The sequence below is a fragment of the Hordeum vulgare genome, chromosome 5H, assembly GCF_904849725.1.
Source record: "Hordeum vulgare subsp. vulgare chromosome 5H, MorexV3_pseudomolecules_assembly, whole genome shotgun sequence".
Taxonomy (NCBI): domain Eukaryota; kingdom Viridiplantae; phylum Streptophyta; class Magnoliopsida; order Poales; family Poaceae; genus Hordeum; species Hordeum vulgare.
The window spans coordinates 580,192,061-580,211,271 of NC_058522.1; the positions used below are offsets into that span (position 1 = coordinate 580,192,061).

The following is a 19,211-nucleotide window of genomic DNA, read 5'->3' on the forward strand; positions in this document are numbered from 1 at the left end:
ATTCTTCGTGCATTTACTTATTTTTTTGAGCTAGTTGACCCTGAAAGTGAAAAGCACTACAAATGAACTTTAAAAATGTTGAAAGTTGGCATGCTATCATCATTTCACCCACATAGCATGTGTTAAAACGTTGAGAGGGCTACGACAAAAACTGGATGCACTTCGTGTACAAAACGGACAATCTCTCTTGAAGTATCAGGGTTTCGAACGAGAACTCATCTCTTACAAAGGGATTTCATTTTTTTGAACTTATTTGAACTCCATACTTTTTGTGTGTTCAAAATGCACCATTCAAAGGCACATCACGAAATTTCAACAATTTCTGACTTCATTTGGTATTCTTCGTGCATTTACTTATTTTTTTTGAGCTAGTTGACCCTGAAATTGAAAAGCACTACAAATGAACTTTGAAAATGTTGAAAGTTGGCATGCTATCATCATTTCACCCACGTAGCATGTGTTAAAAAGTTGAGAAGGCTACGACAAAAACTGGATGCACTTCGTGTACAAAACGGACAATCTCTCTCGAAGTATCAGGGTTTCGAACGAGAACTCCTCTCTTACAAAGGGATTTCATTTTTTTGAACTTATTTGAACTCCATACTTTTTGTGTGTTCAAAATGCACCATTCAAAGGCACATCACGAAATTTCAACAATTTCTGACTTCATTTGGTATTCTTCGTGCATTTACTTTTTTTTTTGAGCTAGTTGACCCTGAAATTGAAAAGCACTACAAATGAACTTTGAAAATGTTGAAAGTTGGCATGCTATCATCATTTCACCCACGTAGCATGTGTTAAAAAGTTGAGAGGGCTACGACAAAAACTGGATGCACTTCGTGTACAAAACGGACAATCTCTCTCGAAGTATCAGGGTTTCGAACGAGAACTCATCTCTTACAAAGGGATTTCATTTTTTTGAACTTATTTGAACTCCATACTTTTTGTGTGTTCAAAATGCACCATTAAAAGGCACATCGCAAAATTTCAACAATTTCTGACTTCATTTGGTATTCTTCGTGCATTTACTTATTTTTTTGAGCTAGTTGACCGTGAAATTGAAAAGCACTACAAATGAACTCTGAAAATGTTGAAAGTTGGCATGCTATCATCATTTGACCCACATAGCATGTGTTAAAAAGTTGAGAGGGCTACGACAAAAACTGGATGCACTTCGTGTACAAAACGGACAATCTCTCTCGAAGCATCAGGGTTTTGAACGAGACTCATCTCTTACAAAGGGATTTCATTTTTTTGAACTTATTTGAACTCCATACTTTTTGTGTGTTCAAAATGCACCATTCAAAGGCATATCACAAAATTTCAACAATTTCTGACTTCATTTGGTATTCTTCGTGCATTTACTTATTTTTTTGAGCTAGTTGACTCTGAAATTGAAAAGCACTACAAATGAACTCTGGAAATGTTGAAAGTTGGCATGCTATCATCATTTCACCCACATAGCATGTGTTAAAAAGTTGAGAGGGCTACGACAAAAACTGGATGCACTTCGTGTACAAAACGGACAATCTCTCTCGAAGTATCAGCGTTTCGAACGAGAACTCATCTCTTACAAAGGTTTATTAAAATTCTTTTTCCGTATTTGAGAATTTGACAAAACTATGAAAATGAAAAGTGTTTGAAATTTAGTACATTCCATACATGCATTACATAAAAGGTTTAATACATTATTACATTATTGCACCAATATTCCTATCTATTATTTCTGTTTTCTTGTGGGTCGTAGCCATGGAGAATCTTCATCATTCAGTAGGATGCTTGGGTCAGTTTTCACTTTGAAGGACGGAATTTCATGAAACTTATTATAATCTTCTAACATGTCTGTCTTGTCATCTACTCCCACGATGTTTCTTTTCCCTGAAAGAACTATGTGGCGGTTTGGCTCATCGGACGATATCTTCTTTTGCTTATTTCTTTTTCTCGTTTTTGTAGACATGTCCTTCACATAGAAAACCTGAGCGACATCATTGGCTAGGACAAATGGTTCGTCCATGTACGCAAGATTGTTGAGATCCACTGTTGTCATGTCGTACTTTTGGTCTACAACTACCCCGCCTCCTGTCAGCTTCACCCATTTGCACCGTAACAAAGGGATCTTAAAAGTAGGTCCATAGTCAAGTTCCCATATCTCCTCTATGTACCCGTAATATGTTTACAAACAGTGCCCATTCTCGTCTGTTGCATCAAAGCGGACACGACTATTTTGGTTGGTGCTCTTTTTATCTTGGGCAACCGTGTAAAATGTATTCCCATTTATCTCATACCCTTGGAAAATACATATAGTCGAAGATGGTGGCCTGGCCAAACAGTACCGCTGATCTCCAACAGTGTCGTCATTCATGAGATGTGTCTGCAACCAACTACCGAAAGTCTTCTCGTGTTCCCCTTTAATCCAAGAGTCAGCCTTCCCCGGGTTTTCGGAGCGTAGAATATTCTTGTGTCTCACGATATACGGAGCCACCACGGTGGAATTGTGTAGAACTGTGTAGTGTGCTTGAGAGAAAGAATGCCCGTCCATACATACTTTTGCTTTCCTTCCTAGTGTGCCTTTTCCTGTCAGCCTACCCTCATACCGAGATTCAGGAACACCAATCGGCTTAAGGTCAGGAAGAAAGTCCACACAAAACTCAATGACCTCCTCTGTTCCATAGCCCTTGAAGATGCTTCCTTCTGGCCTAGCACGGTTACGAACATATTTCTTTAAGACTCCCATGAACCTCTCGAAGGGGAACATATTGTGTAGAAACACAGGACCGAGAATTCTAATCTCTTCGACTAGGTGAACTAGGAGGTGCATCATTATATTGAAGAAGGATGGCGGGAACAACAACTCAAAGCTGACCAGACATTGGACCACATCAATCTGTAACCCTGATAGACTTTCTCGATCGATTACCTTCTGAGAAATTGCATTGAGGAATGCACATACCTTCACAATTGCCAGGCGAACATTTTCCGGTAGAATTCCCCTCAATGCAACCGGAAGCAATTGCGTCATAAGCACGTGGCAGTCATGAGAATTTAGGTTTTGGAATTTTTTGTCTTTCATATTTACGATTCCCTTTATATTCGACGAGAAGCCAGTCGGGACCTTGATACTGAAAAGGACTTCAAAGAAGATTTCCTTCTCTTCCTTAGTAAGAGCGTAGCTGGCACGCCCTTGAAACTGCCCTGGATGCATGCCATCTCTTCCTTTATGACGTTCCTGGTCCTCCCGTGCTTCCAGTGTATCTTTTGACTTCCCATACAAGCCCAAGAAGCCTAGAATATTCACGCAGAGATTCTTCGTCAGGTGCATCACGTTGATTGCCGAGCGGACCTCATGGACTTCCCAGTAGGGTAGCTCCCAAAATATAGGTTTCTTCTTCCACACGGGTACGCGCTTATCAGGGCCGTTAGGAACAGGTTGGCTGCCAGGACCCTTTCCAAAGATTACTTTTAAATCTTTGACCATATCAAATACTTCAGCACCAGTACGGATGACAGGCTTCCCCCGGGGTTCTGCCTTGCCATTGAAATGCTTGCCTTTTTTCTTTAAGGGATGCTTGGGCGGAAGAAAACGACGATTGTACGGGTACACATTCTTCCTACATTTGTCCAGATATATACTTTCTGTCTGATCCAAACAGTACGTGCATGCATTGTATCCCTTGTTTGACTGTCCTGAAATGTTACTAAGAGCATGCCAATCATTGATGGTTATGAAAAGCAACGCTCGAAGGTCAAATTCCTCTTGTTTGTGCTCGTCCCACACACGTACACCTGGTTCGGCCCACAACTGTAAAAGTTCATCAACTAATGACCTTAGGTACACATCAATATCGTTGTCGGGTTGCTTTGGACCTTGGATAAGCACTGGCATCATAATGAACTTCCGCTTCATGCACAACCAAGGAGGAAGGTTGTAGATACATAGAGTAACGGGCCAGGTGTTGTGACTGCAACTCTGCTCCCCAAAAGGATTCATGCCATCTGTACTCAGACCTAACCATAAGTTCCTTGCGTCAGCTGCAAATCTCGGGAACTCTCTCTCAATTTTTCTCCACTGCCGACCATCAGCGGTGTGCCTCAACTTATCGTCTTTCATACGATCTTCCATGTGCCATCGCAACAACTTCGCATGATCTTTATTTCTGAACAGACGTTTCAACCGTGGTATTATAGGAGCATACCACATCACCTTGGCAGGAACCCTCTTCCTGGGTGGCTCGCCCTCAATATCACCAGGGTCATCTTTTCTGATCTTATACCGCAATGCAGTGCATACCGGGCATTTATCCATATTCTCGTACTTCTCACCGCGGTAGAGGATGCAATCATTAGGGCATGCATGTATCTTCTGCACGTCTAATCCTAGAGGGCAGACAAGCTTCTTTGCTTCGTACGTGCTGGCGGGCAATTCGTTCTTTCTTGGAAGCATCTTCTTCATCAGTACCAGCAACTTTTCGAATGACGAGTCAGTCACACCGGTCTCTGCCTTCCACTTCAGCAATTCCAGTGTGCTACCCAGCTTCTTCTGGCCATCTTCACAAGTTGGGTACAACAATTTGTTGTGGTCCTGTAACATCTGCTCGAACTGCAACCTCTCCTTTTCTGTGTCGCAAGCTCGCCGTGCATCAGAAATGACCCGGCCAAGATCATCAGCGGGCTCATCTGGTTCCCGTTCTTCATCCTGATCTTATTCTTCATTGTCTTCCATTGCGGTATCAGCATACTCAGGGAACATAGATCGGTAGTTGTCATCATCGTTCTCTTCTTCTTCATCGTCGTCTTCCATCATAACCCCTCTTTCTCCGTGCTTGGTCCAAACATTATAGCCCGACATAAAACCGGACCGAAGCAGAAGGCTCTGAATGACTCTTGAGGAAGTGTAATCCTTCTCATTCCGACATTCAACACATGGACAAAACATAAAGCCACCACCATGCTTGTTCGCATCGGCTGCATCTCGAAAAGAATGCACGCCTTCTCTGTAAGCGGCTGTGCGTCGATCACCGTACATCCATGGATGGCTCATCTGTGTTATACGACAGTATATCAAATACAATCACGATCCTAAAAATTAGTACCGCACGGTCTAAACGAGGAAATATAGTTGCTAACCTTTTAGAATAAGTAGAAATAAAGAGGAAGAGGTTTAAGCGTGGCTCAGGCATCTCATATCGTAGTTGTGTTCGGTGAACTGAAGCGGCATCGCTCTAACACACATTTCAACAAACACCTCTAGTGCATCAAAAAAAGTGGAGAGCTAGCACATACCCACAATCCTCCATCCAAGAAAAATGCAAGGAAGAGGGGAGAGGGGGGCTGTGCTATATATAGGCAGAGGACTTTAGTCCCGGTTTGAGACACAAACTGGGACTAAAGGTGGCGCACATGCGGGCTTCACCCCGCGTAGCCCTTTAGTCCCGGTTTGGGACATGAACCGGGACTAAAGGCTCCTTACGGGCCGGGACTAAAGCCTCGAGGGAGGCATTGAGAGTTGGGGCGACATGGCCAGGCCTTTAGTCCCGGCCCAGAGGTAGGCCGGGACTAAAGGGTCCCGGCCAAAGGCCCGTTTTCCACTAGTGACTTGTACATGGTGTGTGCATCGAGAGTAGAAGATTTTAGCTACGTGTTAGCCGTGTCCTAGTGTTAGACGTGTCCTAGTTAGATAAGAGTTGCCAGCAGTCCGGTTTGGACTAGAAATCAAGTTTTACGTAGTCTATGAGTCGGTTGTTCCTGTATATATATATATATATATATGTGTGTGTGTGTGTGTGTGTGTGTGTGTGTGTGTGTGTGTGTGTGTGTGTGTGTGTGTGTGTGTGTGTGTGTGTGCACGAGGGGCTTCAGTCTTGATACCTTGAGTTGAGATAAAAAAAAGAAAATAAAGAGGGAAAATTAGGACACGACAAGGGCCTTTGGCTACAAGATTTTGTGTGCGCGTGTTTGTCGTGATTTGATGTGATCAATCCTGTGACGGAGTTCCAACACTACATTGCAGCGCTTCCGACGACTCCGGTGCCGCATGGTCACCTGGCGGATGTGTCAGGGGGCGGGTGTCGTGTTGCTCTAGAATGAAATCAGATGAGGAACAGAGGAAGACGTGAGACGGGGCTTGCTTGGATTGAACAACAACATAGCGTCAGATCGAACGGCTACCCCGACAGAGAAATCATCTGACTGATTTGTAGCAACCGTCTTTTTATTATATTGTAACTATATAAAGAAGCAGTACTATCGGTTACATTTTTTATTACAAAGAAAAGGAACAACCATTAAACAGAACTGGTTACTTACGATTACACATCTTATTCTTAGAAAATACAATTGCTAGAATAGAGTATAAAGCAAACAAAAGATAGAGAAACATAGTACAAGGTGCAAGGAGTAAGAGGTAACTTTTGCATCTCACACGCCGAGAGCTTGCTGTACGTCTTTAAATCAAGCGCCTATTTCCTGCCTGCAAGCAATACTCGACGACGGTATTCTGTGAGAGCCCAGATAGGGAAGACATTCCTGTAATGGGAGTAACTGGCCATGGCAGTTTGGAGAAAAACTCCAATGATCTCCTGTTGTTGACCGATCTTTTCATCAGCGCAATGCAACATTATAAATAATCATTACACCAAAAGGTAACAGTGCATAAACTAACTATGTTCGGAATAGGAGTTTCCGTGTAAATAGAATAACACATGTACGTACTGTCATTTCAAATCATCAGTGGTTGATACATGGTCTCTGACCATATTCAATACAATGCAAAACTATGTACAAACATAAGCACGCAACATGGTCAGTGTTCACACGCGTATTATATTTAAACATGCCGAGATAAAAATAAATAGGAGACATGTGTGAGGCCACCATCTTTTATTCTACATTCTATTCATGGTATGTTTAGCAAACATAATAATATCATATCTATAAGATTTGTTTGTTTATCATGAAACTTGTGGTGCAAAGAACAATAGTACTTTGGTCCAATGTTGGTTTATATAAGAAATAAGAAATGACCCTCATCCATTCGTAAACATCGATGTATTCATCATGTTCCAACCATTTATCTACCTAGGTGTTGTTCTACCTATATGTGAGCACCATGGGATGGATCTATTTTGATTAACGTTGAACATGCACAAAAAAACATCAAGATATGCTCAAATGAAGAAGCTTCACGGTTGTGTGAAGCTTGCCTAGATGGGTCTTAATATGATCATGATGGTTTAGCTTCCTCACGGGCCATATAACATGTTTTGTGAGGTGGAATGTTCGACTCACACGCGCTAATAAGTTAGGATAGTTTCCAATTTTGGAAGGATTAGTAATCCTTCAACTATAGGAATCTTGTTATTTAAGTTAATATCCACAAGATTGCCATGAATCTTATCAACATCGTCCAAACCAAAGGCTTAGTGATGACTAGCTCTTTAATGAATAATTTAACTTGCCAAGGAAAATATTAGTACATGTGAAATCCAACATATTTCCTCTAGCATTCATTGTAGTGTAGAACCAAGAATAAGTGAGGTAGAATAAAGCACTGATGCTCGTGTATCCATGGAGATTATTACCATCCTAGTTTACAATTCAGTAATATCCCTTGGTATGTCCCAATGGTAGTAAAAATACCTTTCTATGCACAACTATTACTTACCTGTTGTGGAAATTCTCCATCATCCAATTGTAAATTTAGCAAAACCTTTGCTGCTCGATGTAGAGGCATTGGATCTCTTTCCTCCTATAACAACACCTTGAATTAGTTTACTTTGCGAATGTACACGTCTTATGGAAATCTAGAAGCGAAACAGAAAAAAAAACTGACCTGTCCTGCATCAATTAGTGATAGCATGGCCCATGCAGTGTGTGTACCATGAGGTCGATTGCCTTTAAGATTTGTGTAAACCTGAGTCAATGTAATTCATAATATGATTGGTCAGCTCTCTGTTACAGGGTTGTTAATTATACTCTAGATTTAGGGCCTATATAGTTGTATTGGTGTTTAGAACCTTATCTAGCACAATATCAGATTCCTCAACCCACAACTATAAACGGTTAGCTATAGAAAATCCAGAACCCTAAATACCACCTTCAAACAAATTGATAGATTGACAAATTGATAGATCGACTTCAATGTTACCTCGTCATGACTTGACAGATAGCTCTCTCCCCAGCCACCAGAAGGAAGCTCTTTTGACAAGAGAAAGTCACAAGCCTTTCTGATCGCAACACTATTCTCGAATGTCTTGCCAACAGAAACTAATCCTGCCACACCAAACCATGTGGCATACGTGAAACAAATACCCCACGAACCATACCTGTTAGGACATAGTTTTTGAACAATAAGAGCAGAGTAGAGATATTATATAATCAATGTATTGTATTTGTAGTTATGTATGGATGGTGTCCTCATACTAACCATGAACCATCACTTCTTTGAGAACTCTCAATGAAATCAGCGCCTTTTCTGATACAATTTTCCACCTCTTCCTTGCGGTGCCCGGGGTTAAGTTCTCTGAATAATGCTAGACACTGAATTGATGACGATGTACATTCGACATACCTGCCAATTCAGATTTATGTGATTGGAGATTTTCATATAAATGAAAAAAAGGAAGTGTATATATAAGAACTGAACATCAATATGTTATCTCATCTTACGGGTATTCAATCATAACGCGCCCAAATGAGTCTGAAGGATTAAAATCCTGAACTTCAACAAAACATGTCAGTATAGATAAAGTAGTCACATTGATGAAAGTAGCTTTGCTTTTCAACAAAGCAAGCATGTAATTAGAGAGATAGTCAGACATATTTTAAATTTATATTTGTATATGTGCAATATATTTAGCAAAGTTCATAGTCAATTACCGGTATAACTTTGCATGCTATATTGCAATACTTGAGATTGTACGAACCTGGGATACAATTCTAAGTTCTGGTGCAGTGTATTTGGTTATATTTGTTTACCTCATGTGCTTAACTTCTGCTTTATTAGTATATTTAGGTAGATTATTAGTGATATGCTTTGGCTGTTGTTGTACATCTAACAAATCCAGCTTATGTAATACTCGTGGTTTGTGTGTTTTGTGCTTACATAAATACATCACCGCTTGTGGTGCGCACCAATGTGTGCCCATCTCTTTCTATCTTCAACGCTTTCATTTAGTGATGAAATCAGGGCAAAATATAACTTGCTAAATTGGGAGATATGCATACATATCAACACAAGAAAGGAGGATCCTGAAAGAAGTCAATTTCTCACCTCCAACCATGCATAAGACCTTACGAGTTCAAATGATGAAAATCCACCATCCTTATTCTATAAAGTTAATCAACACAAACATATCAGATAAATGGCTCATCAAGGAGAAACTGTTGATAAAGAAATTTCATGAACTTAAATGTTCCAACATAGAAAATTGGAAAGACTGTCTATATGCGGTCATCGTAAATTGGATTCTATCCCCTTCGTGTTTGATCTGACAAAAGTAAATTACAAATCACTATACAAGACAAACTTTGGGCACCACATGCGGCATGTGTTTCTATGAGTCATGTTTAGGATCACATAGTATGTGTTGTAGACTTGTAAAGGATATTGCAACACACATATCACTTTTGATTTGTTTTATTTTATGAGATTGTGCCATTTTAGTTAGACAACAATCAGCGCCCCATTCGGTAAAAAACTACATAATAAAATTGAAAGAGAAAAATGAAAAAAAAGGATATCGTGTTTCGAATGTGCACCACTCCATGTCCATATGTAAGATTGGAGGAGCCTACCACTTGAGGAGAAGGTTCTACTGTTTATGTTGTATGCAAGAAATAATAACTATATGATTTGTTGGACAATTACCCACCACTATTTTCTCAACATCTTTATTAGACCCACTCTGTGAATTGAGATCCCTAACTCTACCCCCACGATATCCCAACACTGCAGCCGCTCCTCTCGCTCTCACGATTCCATACATGGTCTCCGGCTGGTCTTCTACAAAGAGGAGTCGGACGACTTTTGTTATGCCACTGTGAGTGTTGACGTTGGCGAGGAACAATCGAGATGCACCACCCTACTAGCCATCTCTAGTTAACGCAGTTACTTGAGCTTATGGTGGCATTGGATCGGTGACCCTATTCCCTCCTCCTTGATCGATTAATAACGTAAAACCACTGATGATGCAATCTCACAGTGTCGGGAAGCCATGATTCCCAAATGCTATATTGTTTGATTTGATATGATCCTCTAGAGCAAACTTCATCCGTTCTAATTGTTTATCCGCATGTTACTTAAAACTTTGGTTTTTTTGCTTCTCTTTTCGTGAATTCAGAATCAACAAGATGTGGGATTGTGACATTAGCAAAGTGTAATACCCCATCATATTGGACGCCAATAATATCAATGGTTTGGGCCCAAGAGACCCAACAGTGGAAGTGTAGTTGTGGGATTAGTCCCATGTTGGTTATTTAGGTGGGTAAGAATCATTATATAACCATCACGGTTCCAATCAACCTCATGGTTAACCCATTTAAACGAAGTGAGCACGGAAGAATAAAGGGAGTGCTACACATTAATTTGCATGCTATCCTACGTGAGGGCTGGGCGGTAAGAAGATCATGACCGCATGATTGTTACAGTGGTATTAGAGTATAATCACGGTACAGTACGAGAGGGGATCCTAGGTATCCACTTGAGGTATATATGGTATGCTACCAAGGGTATCAGCTCTTAAGGGGGTAACTGTAACACCCTAGTTATTGAAAGCACGTAACAATTATGGTTTGGGCCCAAGAGGCCCATAAGTGGAAGTGGGGTTGTAGGATTAATTCCATATTGGCTATTTAGGTGGCTGAGGGTTAGCATATAACCCTCGTTGTTCAACCAATAGAATGTTTTTAGTTGAATTGAGGATGAAAGCATAGGAGGAGTGCAATGCATGACCTTGCATGCCCACATGGGGGCTGGGGAGTAAACAAATTTTGGACGCAAGGTGGCATTACACTTAAAGGAATATAGTATCAGTGTTAGAATGCGTGCGAGAGAGGATTATATTTTAGCTAGTGAATATGCTTTTCCTTGCAGGAGCCATTGATAAATTATTAAAAACTGTTGTATTTTTACCAAAATAATTTGGTCATATTTGAATCATTCATGGCACATTAACATAATTGGGTTAAATGCTCAGCTTAGCTCTTTCTTTAATATATTTGCAATGATATTTTTAAATTCTATATTTGTGTTTAGTGTCGCGTACTTACATTCTATGCTATTTACAGTATACATCTCATGATCAACATTCAAGGTTATATACAAAATGTATTTATTCTTTGTGACGAGAAGGCAACCTACATATCCAGAATATTATGTGGAAATCAAGAAGGAGATTGGAAGTGTTTAATCAAGTCGTGTACTGTTCTTTTATCTCTTAATTAGATAGGGAATATAGTAGTTTGAATTATGGATAGCTTAAGCATTACCAAGGCCGCTTAAGCATTGCTTATGCGATAGGGAGAGCTCCACCGCTTTGCTTTCAGTTAAGCTATTAATAAAGTGTTTCCCCAGTTTTTTGAATAATTATGTGGCCATATGAAATGTTTTACTTGTTTTTTGTATCTTTTTATGTTCATTACCCAAAAGTACAAATGCCTATGATAGCCCAGGCGTAGCCTAGGAATGCCTAGACACTAAGCGTTGCCCAACCGCTCACTTCATTCCTCCGCATTTTTGAACACCGGTGACAAAGGTAATCAATATAAATACATTTAGGTTAAAAATAAATATTTATGTGATGTTAAATCTAGCGGTGTGTGTGTGGTGTCACAACACCGCAATACATTTTCTTCTCTACAACAACATTTATTAATGTCAACTAAATTCTTAGCAAAACCGTCCACTTATGATATATGTTGCTGCAGGCTTTAGCCACACTTTTGTGTGCATACAACAAACATATAGATGTTTTGCTAGTTTGTGGTAGTCCATGTTGCGCTATTCGTCACCCTGGGTGAGGATTAGTTATTCTTCACCCCCCTCTATATATATCTGTGTGTGTGTGTGTGTGTGTATTTCTATGGCATTATAGCAGAGCAATCCAGAAAGTTGTTATCCAGCGGAACTGAAGCATAAAAGTTCTGACATTCCACTAGTTTTGTCGTGCCTCAGAGACTCAGTAGCGAGTATGCACAACATGTCCAATATGTTTTCAATTTAAAAGTGAATGCGTGGTTTAAAATCTGACTATTAACTATATTTTGTGTAGAATGGTAACATAAGTTCGAATGATGCTTACCATGAAAGACATCAGAACATTGATACCATCATATTGCCTATAAATTTCCAACGGTTTTCCAACGATTTCAGGAGACATCTTTGATAACAACAGACACGCCTGCATGTAAACGTGATACCATCAATACGTAAGAAAATCACAGAAATCTATTAAGATCAAAACAACAAGAACGGGTAGTCAAAATATGAAATGAACAGTTGGTCCATATGAGGTTCTAAGAACCAAGATCAACAAACTACTTTTACAGGCTATAATAGATAGTGATATTACTTCAATTGGGTCAGGTCCCGCCTGAACTGACTCTATAGTGTGTGATGCACGTGGCTACCCTGCAAAAGCAAATATAAAAATTTGGAGAAACCAAAAATTGGCCACCATCCCCTGTCTATTCCATCATAAATTTCGGCTGCAACCTCCTAATCTTATTGGAGTCGTTGTTGGTAGGGGAATCCCCTCCTTGCAAGTAGTTTTAACTGATTCTACTCCTAACCCGGTGAGTACAATATCTTAGTTTACCAACTTCATTGGGTTTCAAAAGGATTTTTATGTATGTTGTTTCCCCTTAACACGTACTCCCTTTGTTCCTTTATATAAGGTGTATTTGTTTTTTGAAAACTCAAACGATTGCATGTTTCGTCAAGTTTTTAGAAAAAATATATCGGTATTGACAATAGAAAATTTATATCATTTGATCCATCATGAAAAGTAGTTTCATATTTTATCTATTAGATATTGCAGATGTAGTTATTTTATTATATAATCTTGGTCGAACATTCAAATGGTTGACTTGCATGGAAATCAATACAACTTATATTCTGGAACGGAGTAGGTTAGAACAACAAGATTATGAGCAAGGGTACACGAAGGAGCTGAAATTAAGGAATAGGCGGATAAGGAGAAAAAGGTAATTTTCTTTCATGGCCCCCATGTGGGTCCCTTCTAGAATTAAATTTCATGTGACAATGAGCTCGGTGCTGTGCAACAACTTTAAATTCCATTTTTTTGAATTTTTTGAAACTTTAAATTCCATGTTTGTAGTAATGATGCCTAGGGAAAGTTTCGTATCTAAACTAATAAAGAGTGAATCCATGTGACTCTTGTTTTCACTGCCTACATCCTATACCCATCAATCTAGAGGTTTGTATTTATATGAGAGCATCCATCTAACCACATGATTGGAGAGGACCCACCGGATGAAGAAATTCCTTCACTCAGACTTTTTCCACCCACCCCATGCCTAGCCCCATCTGTAACCAGATGGTTTAATTTCATTCCTATAAACCCCTGCCATCGTCAAACTTATTTTTAAAATTTCTTTCCATATCCAAAGATTTCTTAACTAATTTCCACATGCAAGTTATTTATTGCTAAATATAATAAATAAATATTACAAATTAGTGTGTAATGTGTGATATTTAGTGTTTTAAAAGGCATTGTATATATCATATTTTATATTCTATCGCTATAAATTCATCTTAATATACATTGCATGAATAGGTATCGTGCATGCGTGTCGTACGTACCAACCTGCTAGCGCATATCAAAGCAACACTTTATTTTAGTATATGCATGAGAACATAACGTGTTCAATAGACAAATTGAAAGAAATTAAATTAGGCAATAAAAGTTTTGTATTGGTTATATGGAAAATATAATTTTGCACCTTTAATGCTGTTGCAGTGCAATCTGAAACTTGCCAACCATCATCAGCTGTAGTAAATGTCCAACCACCTTTGCAAATGTGGCGATACGTGTGGTTGAAATCTCCGGGGAAATCCTCAAGCAACTTTCATAGCAAAAAAATATTTTTTGTTAAGCACACTACCGAATGAAATTGACATTTTTAGATAACTTCGTTGTCGATTATAGCATGCATGTACCTGTGAATTCTTAAGGAAAGAGTGCGCTCTTTTAAGAGTTGGTCCAAGCTCATTGACAAGGTCAGTACCCACAAGGGCCTCAACAGTGAAACCTGCGTCCCAGACTTGGCTGCCATCATAAATCTGCAGTGGACAGCGTAGAAAAGTTGAAACCTTATTATGGCCCAATAGGGCGTTAACTTGCATAAAATGGGGGCGCTAGGGCTGCACTACAGATATCTCTTTTATGAATAATAATTTTATGATTTGTACGCTAGTAGAGCTTGTGCGTGCGATCGAGGTGAGACTTCCTGGACAACCACATTTAGCTGGGGTAGCCGAAAACTATTACTAGCTAGTGTCCACCCATGTTCCAGTAGACTCCTTCCTTAAGAATTTATTATTATATTTTATTATTCATGAAAATCATTTATTATCCATGCTAAAATTGTATTGATCGAAAATTCAGATACATGTATGGATATATAGACAAACACTATGTCCCTAGTAAGCCTCTAGTAGACTAGCTCGTTGAGCAAAGATGATCAAGGTTTCCTGACCATAGACATGAGTTATCATTTGATAACAGGGTCACATCATTAGAAGAATGATGTGATGAACAAGACCGAACTTTAAGCATAGCGCTTGATCGCGTCAGTTTATTGCTACTGCTTTATCCATGTCAATTATCTGTTCCTACGACTATGAGATCATCCAACTCTCCGACACCGGAGGAATGCCTTGTGTGTATCAAACGTCAGAACGTAACTGAGTGACTATAAAGGTGCTTTACAGGTATCTCCAAGGGTGTCTTTTGGGTTGGTTAGGATCAAGACTGGGATTTGTCACTCCGTATGACGGAGAGGTATCTCTAGGCCCACTCGGTAATACAACATCACAAGAAGCTTGCAAGCAATGTTACTAAGGAGTTAGTCACAGGATCTTGTAACGAGCAAAGAGACTTGCGGGTAACGAGATTGAACTAGGTATGGAGATACTGACGATCGAATCTCGGGTAAGTAACATAGCGATGGACAAAGGGAACTGCATACGAGATTGATTGAATCCTTGACAACGTGGTTCGACCGATAAAGATCTCCGTAGAATATGTAGGAACCAATATGGGCATCCAGGTCCCGCTATTGGTTATTGACCATATAGGTGTCCCGGTCATGTGTGCATAGTTCTCGAACGGGTCTGCACACTTAACGTTCGATGACGATATAGTGTTGATGAGTTATATATGTTGGTCACCGAAAGTTTTCCGGATTCACGTATGAGATCCAGACGTAACGACGAGCTCCGGAATGGTCCGGAGGTAAATATTTATATATGGGAAGTCATATTTTGGCTACCGGAAAAGTTTTGGGTTTTTCCGATATTGTACCAGAAAGCTTCCAGAAGGTTCTGGAAACTTCCAGAGGAGTCCAAAAGTACACCAAGGGTTCCATCACATCCTAAGGGTTTGCATGGGCTGAGCGGAGACACCGTGTCCTTACTGGGCCAAGCGCACAAATCTCTCAAGGCCCATGTAGTTGGGAAAGGTGAAAAGTTCACCTTTCTATGGAAGGGAAGGAGGGGACTAGGATTCCACCTCCTCTCTCCTTGGCTACGCCCTAGGGCTTGGAGGGGCTGTTCCCCACGCCCCTCCACCTATATATAGAGGGGAGGGGCGCCCCAAGAGCACACACGAAGCCCTTGGCGCCCCTCTCTCTCCCTAGCTAGATCGATTTCTCCTTCGTTCGTGGTTTTGATAGCGCTAGGCGTAGTCCTGCAGGGATAGCACCACCACCATTGCCACCACGCCGTCGTGTTTGCCGGAGAACTCATCTACTACTCCACCCTCGCTCGCTAGATCGAGGAGGCGGAGACTTCATCGAGTTGTGTGTGTGCTGAAGGCGAAGGTGCCGTCCGTTCGGCGCTAGATCGGGACGGATCACAATTGGATCATGAAGAGTATGACTACATCAACCGTGTTTCTTAACACTTGCCGCTTAATGATCTGCAAGGATATGTAGATGCACACCGCCTCTCGTAGCTATACATCTCCATAAATAGATCTTACGTGTGCGTCGAATTTTTTAAATTTTCCATGCAACGTTCCCCAACGGGATGAAACCAATTTGGCCACAATGATGACCACGGCTAAAGGTTACTAGATGAGAGTCTCTCTTTGTAAAGAAGGTATTCACTACAATTAAGTCGTGAGCCAAAGCAAAATTCAAAGCACCTGCCCTTCTTGGTTCCTACTCTCGAACCTGAAACCCCCATGCACCCACTTAAAACCTATTCTAGATGAGCCTACATGTCCATTGAGGTCTCCTCCTATAAATAGCTTCTCGGAGATGGTACACCGCTGACCAATGCATCCAGCTCCTCCTAGAAATGCCTCTTAACACTCTCATCGAGACCTATTTGAGGGGATTAAGCACTAGTAACATCAAGAACCAAATCACCAGCGTACAACTTCACTAGAATAATCCTATCTCCTTGCTCTTGATGTCAACCACATAATCCTTAAGCTTCTTGTCAATCACCATGCATACTCCATTTTTGGTCCCGGTCATTCATGTGTACCATAGCCTTAAACCGGTATTTTACACATCCTCCGAATGCAAAGAATGTTCACACGTCACTAAATCGTAGTATGAACTACCTCTCAGAGCCTACCCATGAGCCACCCTACATTACAGTTACCCATAGATAACCTACTAGGCTCAACTAGCTTCCTTAACCTTCACATCCGTCTAGTCAAATGCGAAGACCCTTACTTATTTTTCACTACACCTAAACGTCGATGCAGCACGTCACTAAGGATGCAATGACTTGATCCTTGCTCGCTTATCACCGTATCCAAGTCAAGATATGGCTTGCCAGCAAGGGGATGGTAGCCCGGACCTTGCCCATTTAACACCATACCCGCATTCCGATATGTCGCGTCGCTAAGAGGGCTATGCATCGACGAATTTTTATAGGATTTCATATCCATATATAAGAATGGCTAAAATAGTTGCTGGCTCACCACGCGTATCACTGTTGGGGCTAACCCTAGTCTAACTCTTCCTCTCTCTCGCTCGGACGAAAGGTAGACGAAGCACAGAGGACACGAGGTTTACTGGCGACGAATGCCCACACCCGCCACAGACTCGACCCGGTCACCACAGCCATGGGCATGTTCCCAACAATCACAACTCCTCCTGCTTTATCCGGGCTTGTGTCCGGCTATGTTGGAACAACATAGGCGAAGATACATAGGACCTGACAACGGTACAAATATAAAAGGCCTAACAATCCCAACAATGTTCAATACCTGGCAGATCCGATAAAAGGCCTAATATAGCATGCCAAAACTGTTAGCAAACACCATTAAAGTGGACATGTTGATAATCTTATCGATGCAGTAGTTGTATGAATGGAATTTGAATGAAATAGCAGGAAGTGGGTCATAAGAATAATATGAATACTAAAAAAAAGAGCAATCAGTAGTTACCTGCATCTTCATGCCATCTTCAGCAATCCATATGTAATCATATACTCGTGGAATATGGCATTTGAATGCCTCTGAGTTTGGATCTTCAATCCAGCAAGCAAGCATATTTAACGGCTGTGTATAGTTTACCTAATTAGTTTCCTTTCCGGCTATAGTGACTAGATGATTGAAAACAAACGCAGTCGGCATATCTATACCTACTAATAAAAGAAATAGGTATTCTTAGTCCGTCTTGTTATTTTATAGAAAACCCCTGATGTTTCTAACATTAAACACGCAGTACTTATTAAATGTTTTTTAAAATACTCATATTTTTTGAATCGTAACTTCAAATTTAACATATTATATATGGAATTTGATTAGAAAAATATGTAGAATTTAAATATGATGTTATTTTACATGTTAAATATTTAATAAAAAAATTATCTAGGGTGCAATTTTAATAAATAATTCGTTATTCGTCTTTCTTTCATAGCGGTACTAATCCCGATTGGGGATGAACACGTCAACAAAATCTGGATTGGAGATGAAATTGAAGATCACTTGCCGTTTCTTTATATGTATTAAATCTACATGTAAGCCGTGTAAAAATAGAAGACCTGTGAAATCTTGAACTGAACTTTTATAGGGTAAACCTATATTTGTTTGTGCCCTAACTACGAAGTCTCAGATTATAGATCATTTTTTATAAATTAAGAGTGTATGGTTTTTTTTCTTCCGTTGCAACGCACGTGCCCTTTTGCTAGTATTTCTGATAGAAGTTCACTAAATATTTATGAAGTACAAAATGGAATCACTCAAAAGTATATAAATGCACATCGTTCCCCTCTAATGCCACAGAATAGGGAGAAGGAATAATTAGACAGGAAAGGCAAACTAAGGGTTCAGTAACACAACATGGTGCTGTGCACCAGAGTTCAACTTGGTTGTGGTATTCAACTTAATTAATTTCAAACAAAATGAGCCAGCAAAAGCTTAAAGTTGACAGGAGCATGCATAACACAACTAGAACCACTTTGAATAGTAGGAATCGACGCCATTACCTATAGCCTGAGGGGTGTCAGGCTATAGCTTACAAATCCTCTTTAGTAAACTGCAGTATAGTTAATGGTGTCGATTTGTTTTAGTAGCCTATAGAAAATACATGAGGAGGCTGCGGAAGCGACCGAAGAGCCGCAAAATGCGTCGGCTAAGACCAAGGGCTGACCGATTATTGGCCCAGGTCATACCACAGTGGGTGCTTGATATCATATCACAGCAGTGGCTTCAGTAAATAAGTATCTACGTTATCATATGCGTCTTACTATGGCTCTGTTTGTTTCAGAAGTTCCAGGAATTTTTTAAATCCCAACTAAAAAGTCTCTAGTCCCTATCCGTTTGTTTTCATGACTAAACAGAGACTAGAGGTCATTAAATGACATGCAAAAAGACCATGTTATCCCTAGTAATGTAGTAGTAGTTATTAAATAACATGGTAAAAGTAGGGGCATAGTTGAAAAAAGTGCCCAAAAAGTTTTAAAAAGACCCTCCCATAGGGACTTCTTCCTTTAGTCTCAAATACCCCTT

The 19,211-nt window shown here is 40.2% G+C and overlaps 1 protein-coding gene across 1 annotated transcript in view; it reads right to left on the reverse strand.

Moving 5' to 3' along the window:
- Positions 1–6,193: 6,193 nt before the first annotated feature.
- The window catches only part of LOC123395126 (parkeol synthase-like), a 36,094-nt gene continuing 23,076 nt past the window's right edge, over positions 6,194–19,211 (reverse strand). The window contains exons 8-18 of the mRNA XM_045090063.1: positions 17,646–17,759; positions 14,177–14,299; positions 13,960–14,082; positions 12,297–12,395; positions 9,269–9,325; positions 8,665–8,711; positions 8,423–8,566; positions 8,144–8,321; positions 7,829–7,909; positions 7,661–7,744; positions 6,194–6,575 (exon numbers count right to left, since the gene is read on the reverse strand). Coding sequence (XP_044945998.1) covers positions 6,456–6,575; positions 7,661–7,744; positions 7,829–7,909; positions 8,144–8,321; positions 8,423–8,566; positions 8,665–8,711; positions 9,269–9,325; positions 12,297–12,395; positions 13,960–14,082; positions 14,177–14,299; positions 17,646–17,759 — 1,170 coding nt within the window. The 3' untranslated portion in view covers positions 6,194–6,455. The remainder of the gene's footprint in view (positions 6,576–7,660; positions 7,745–7,828; positions 7,910–8,143; positions 8,322–8,422; positions 8,567–8,664; positions 8,712–9,268; positions 9,326–12,296; positions 12,396–13,959; positions 14,083–14,176; positions 14,300–17,645; positions 17,760–19,211) is intronic.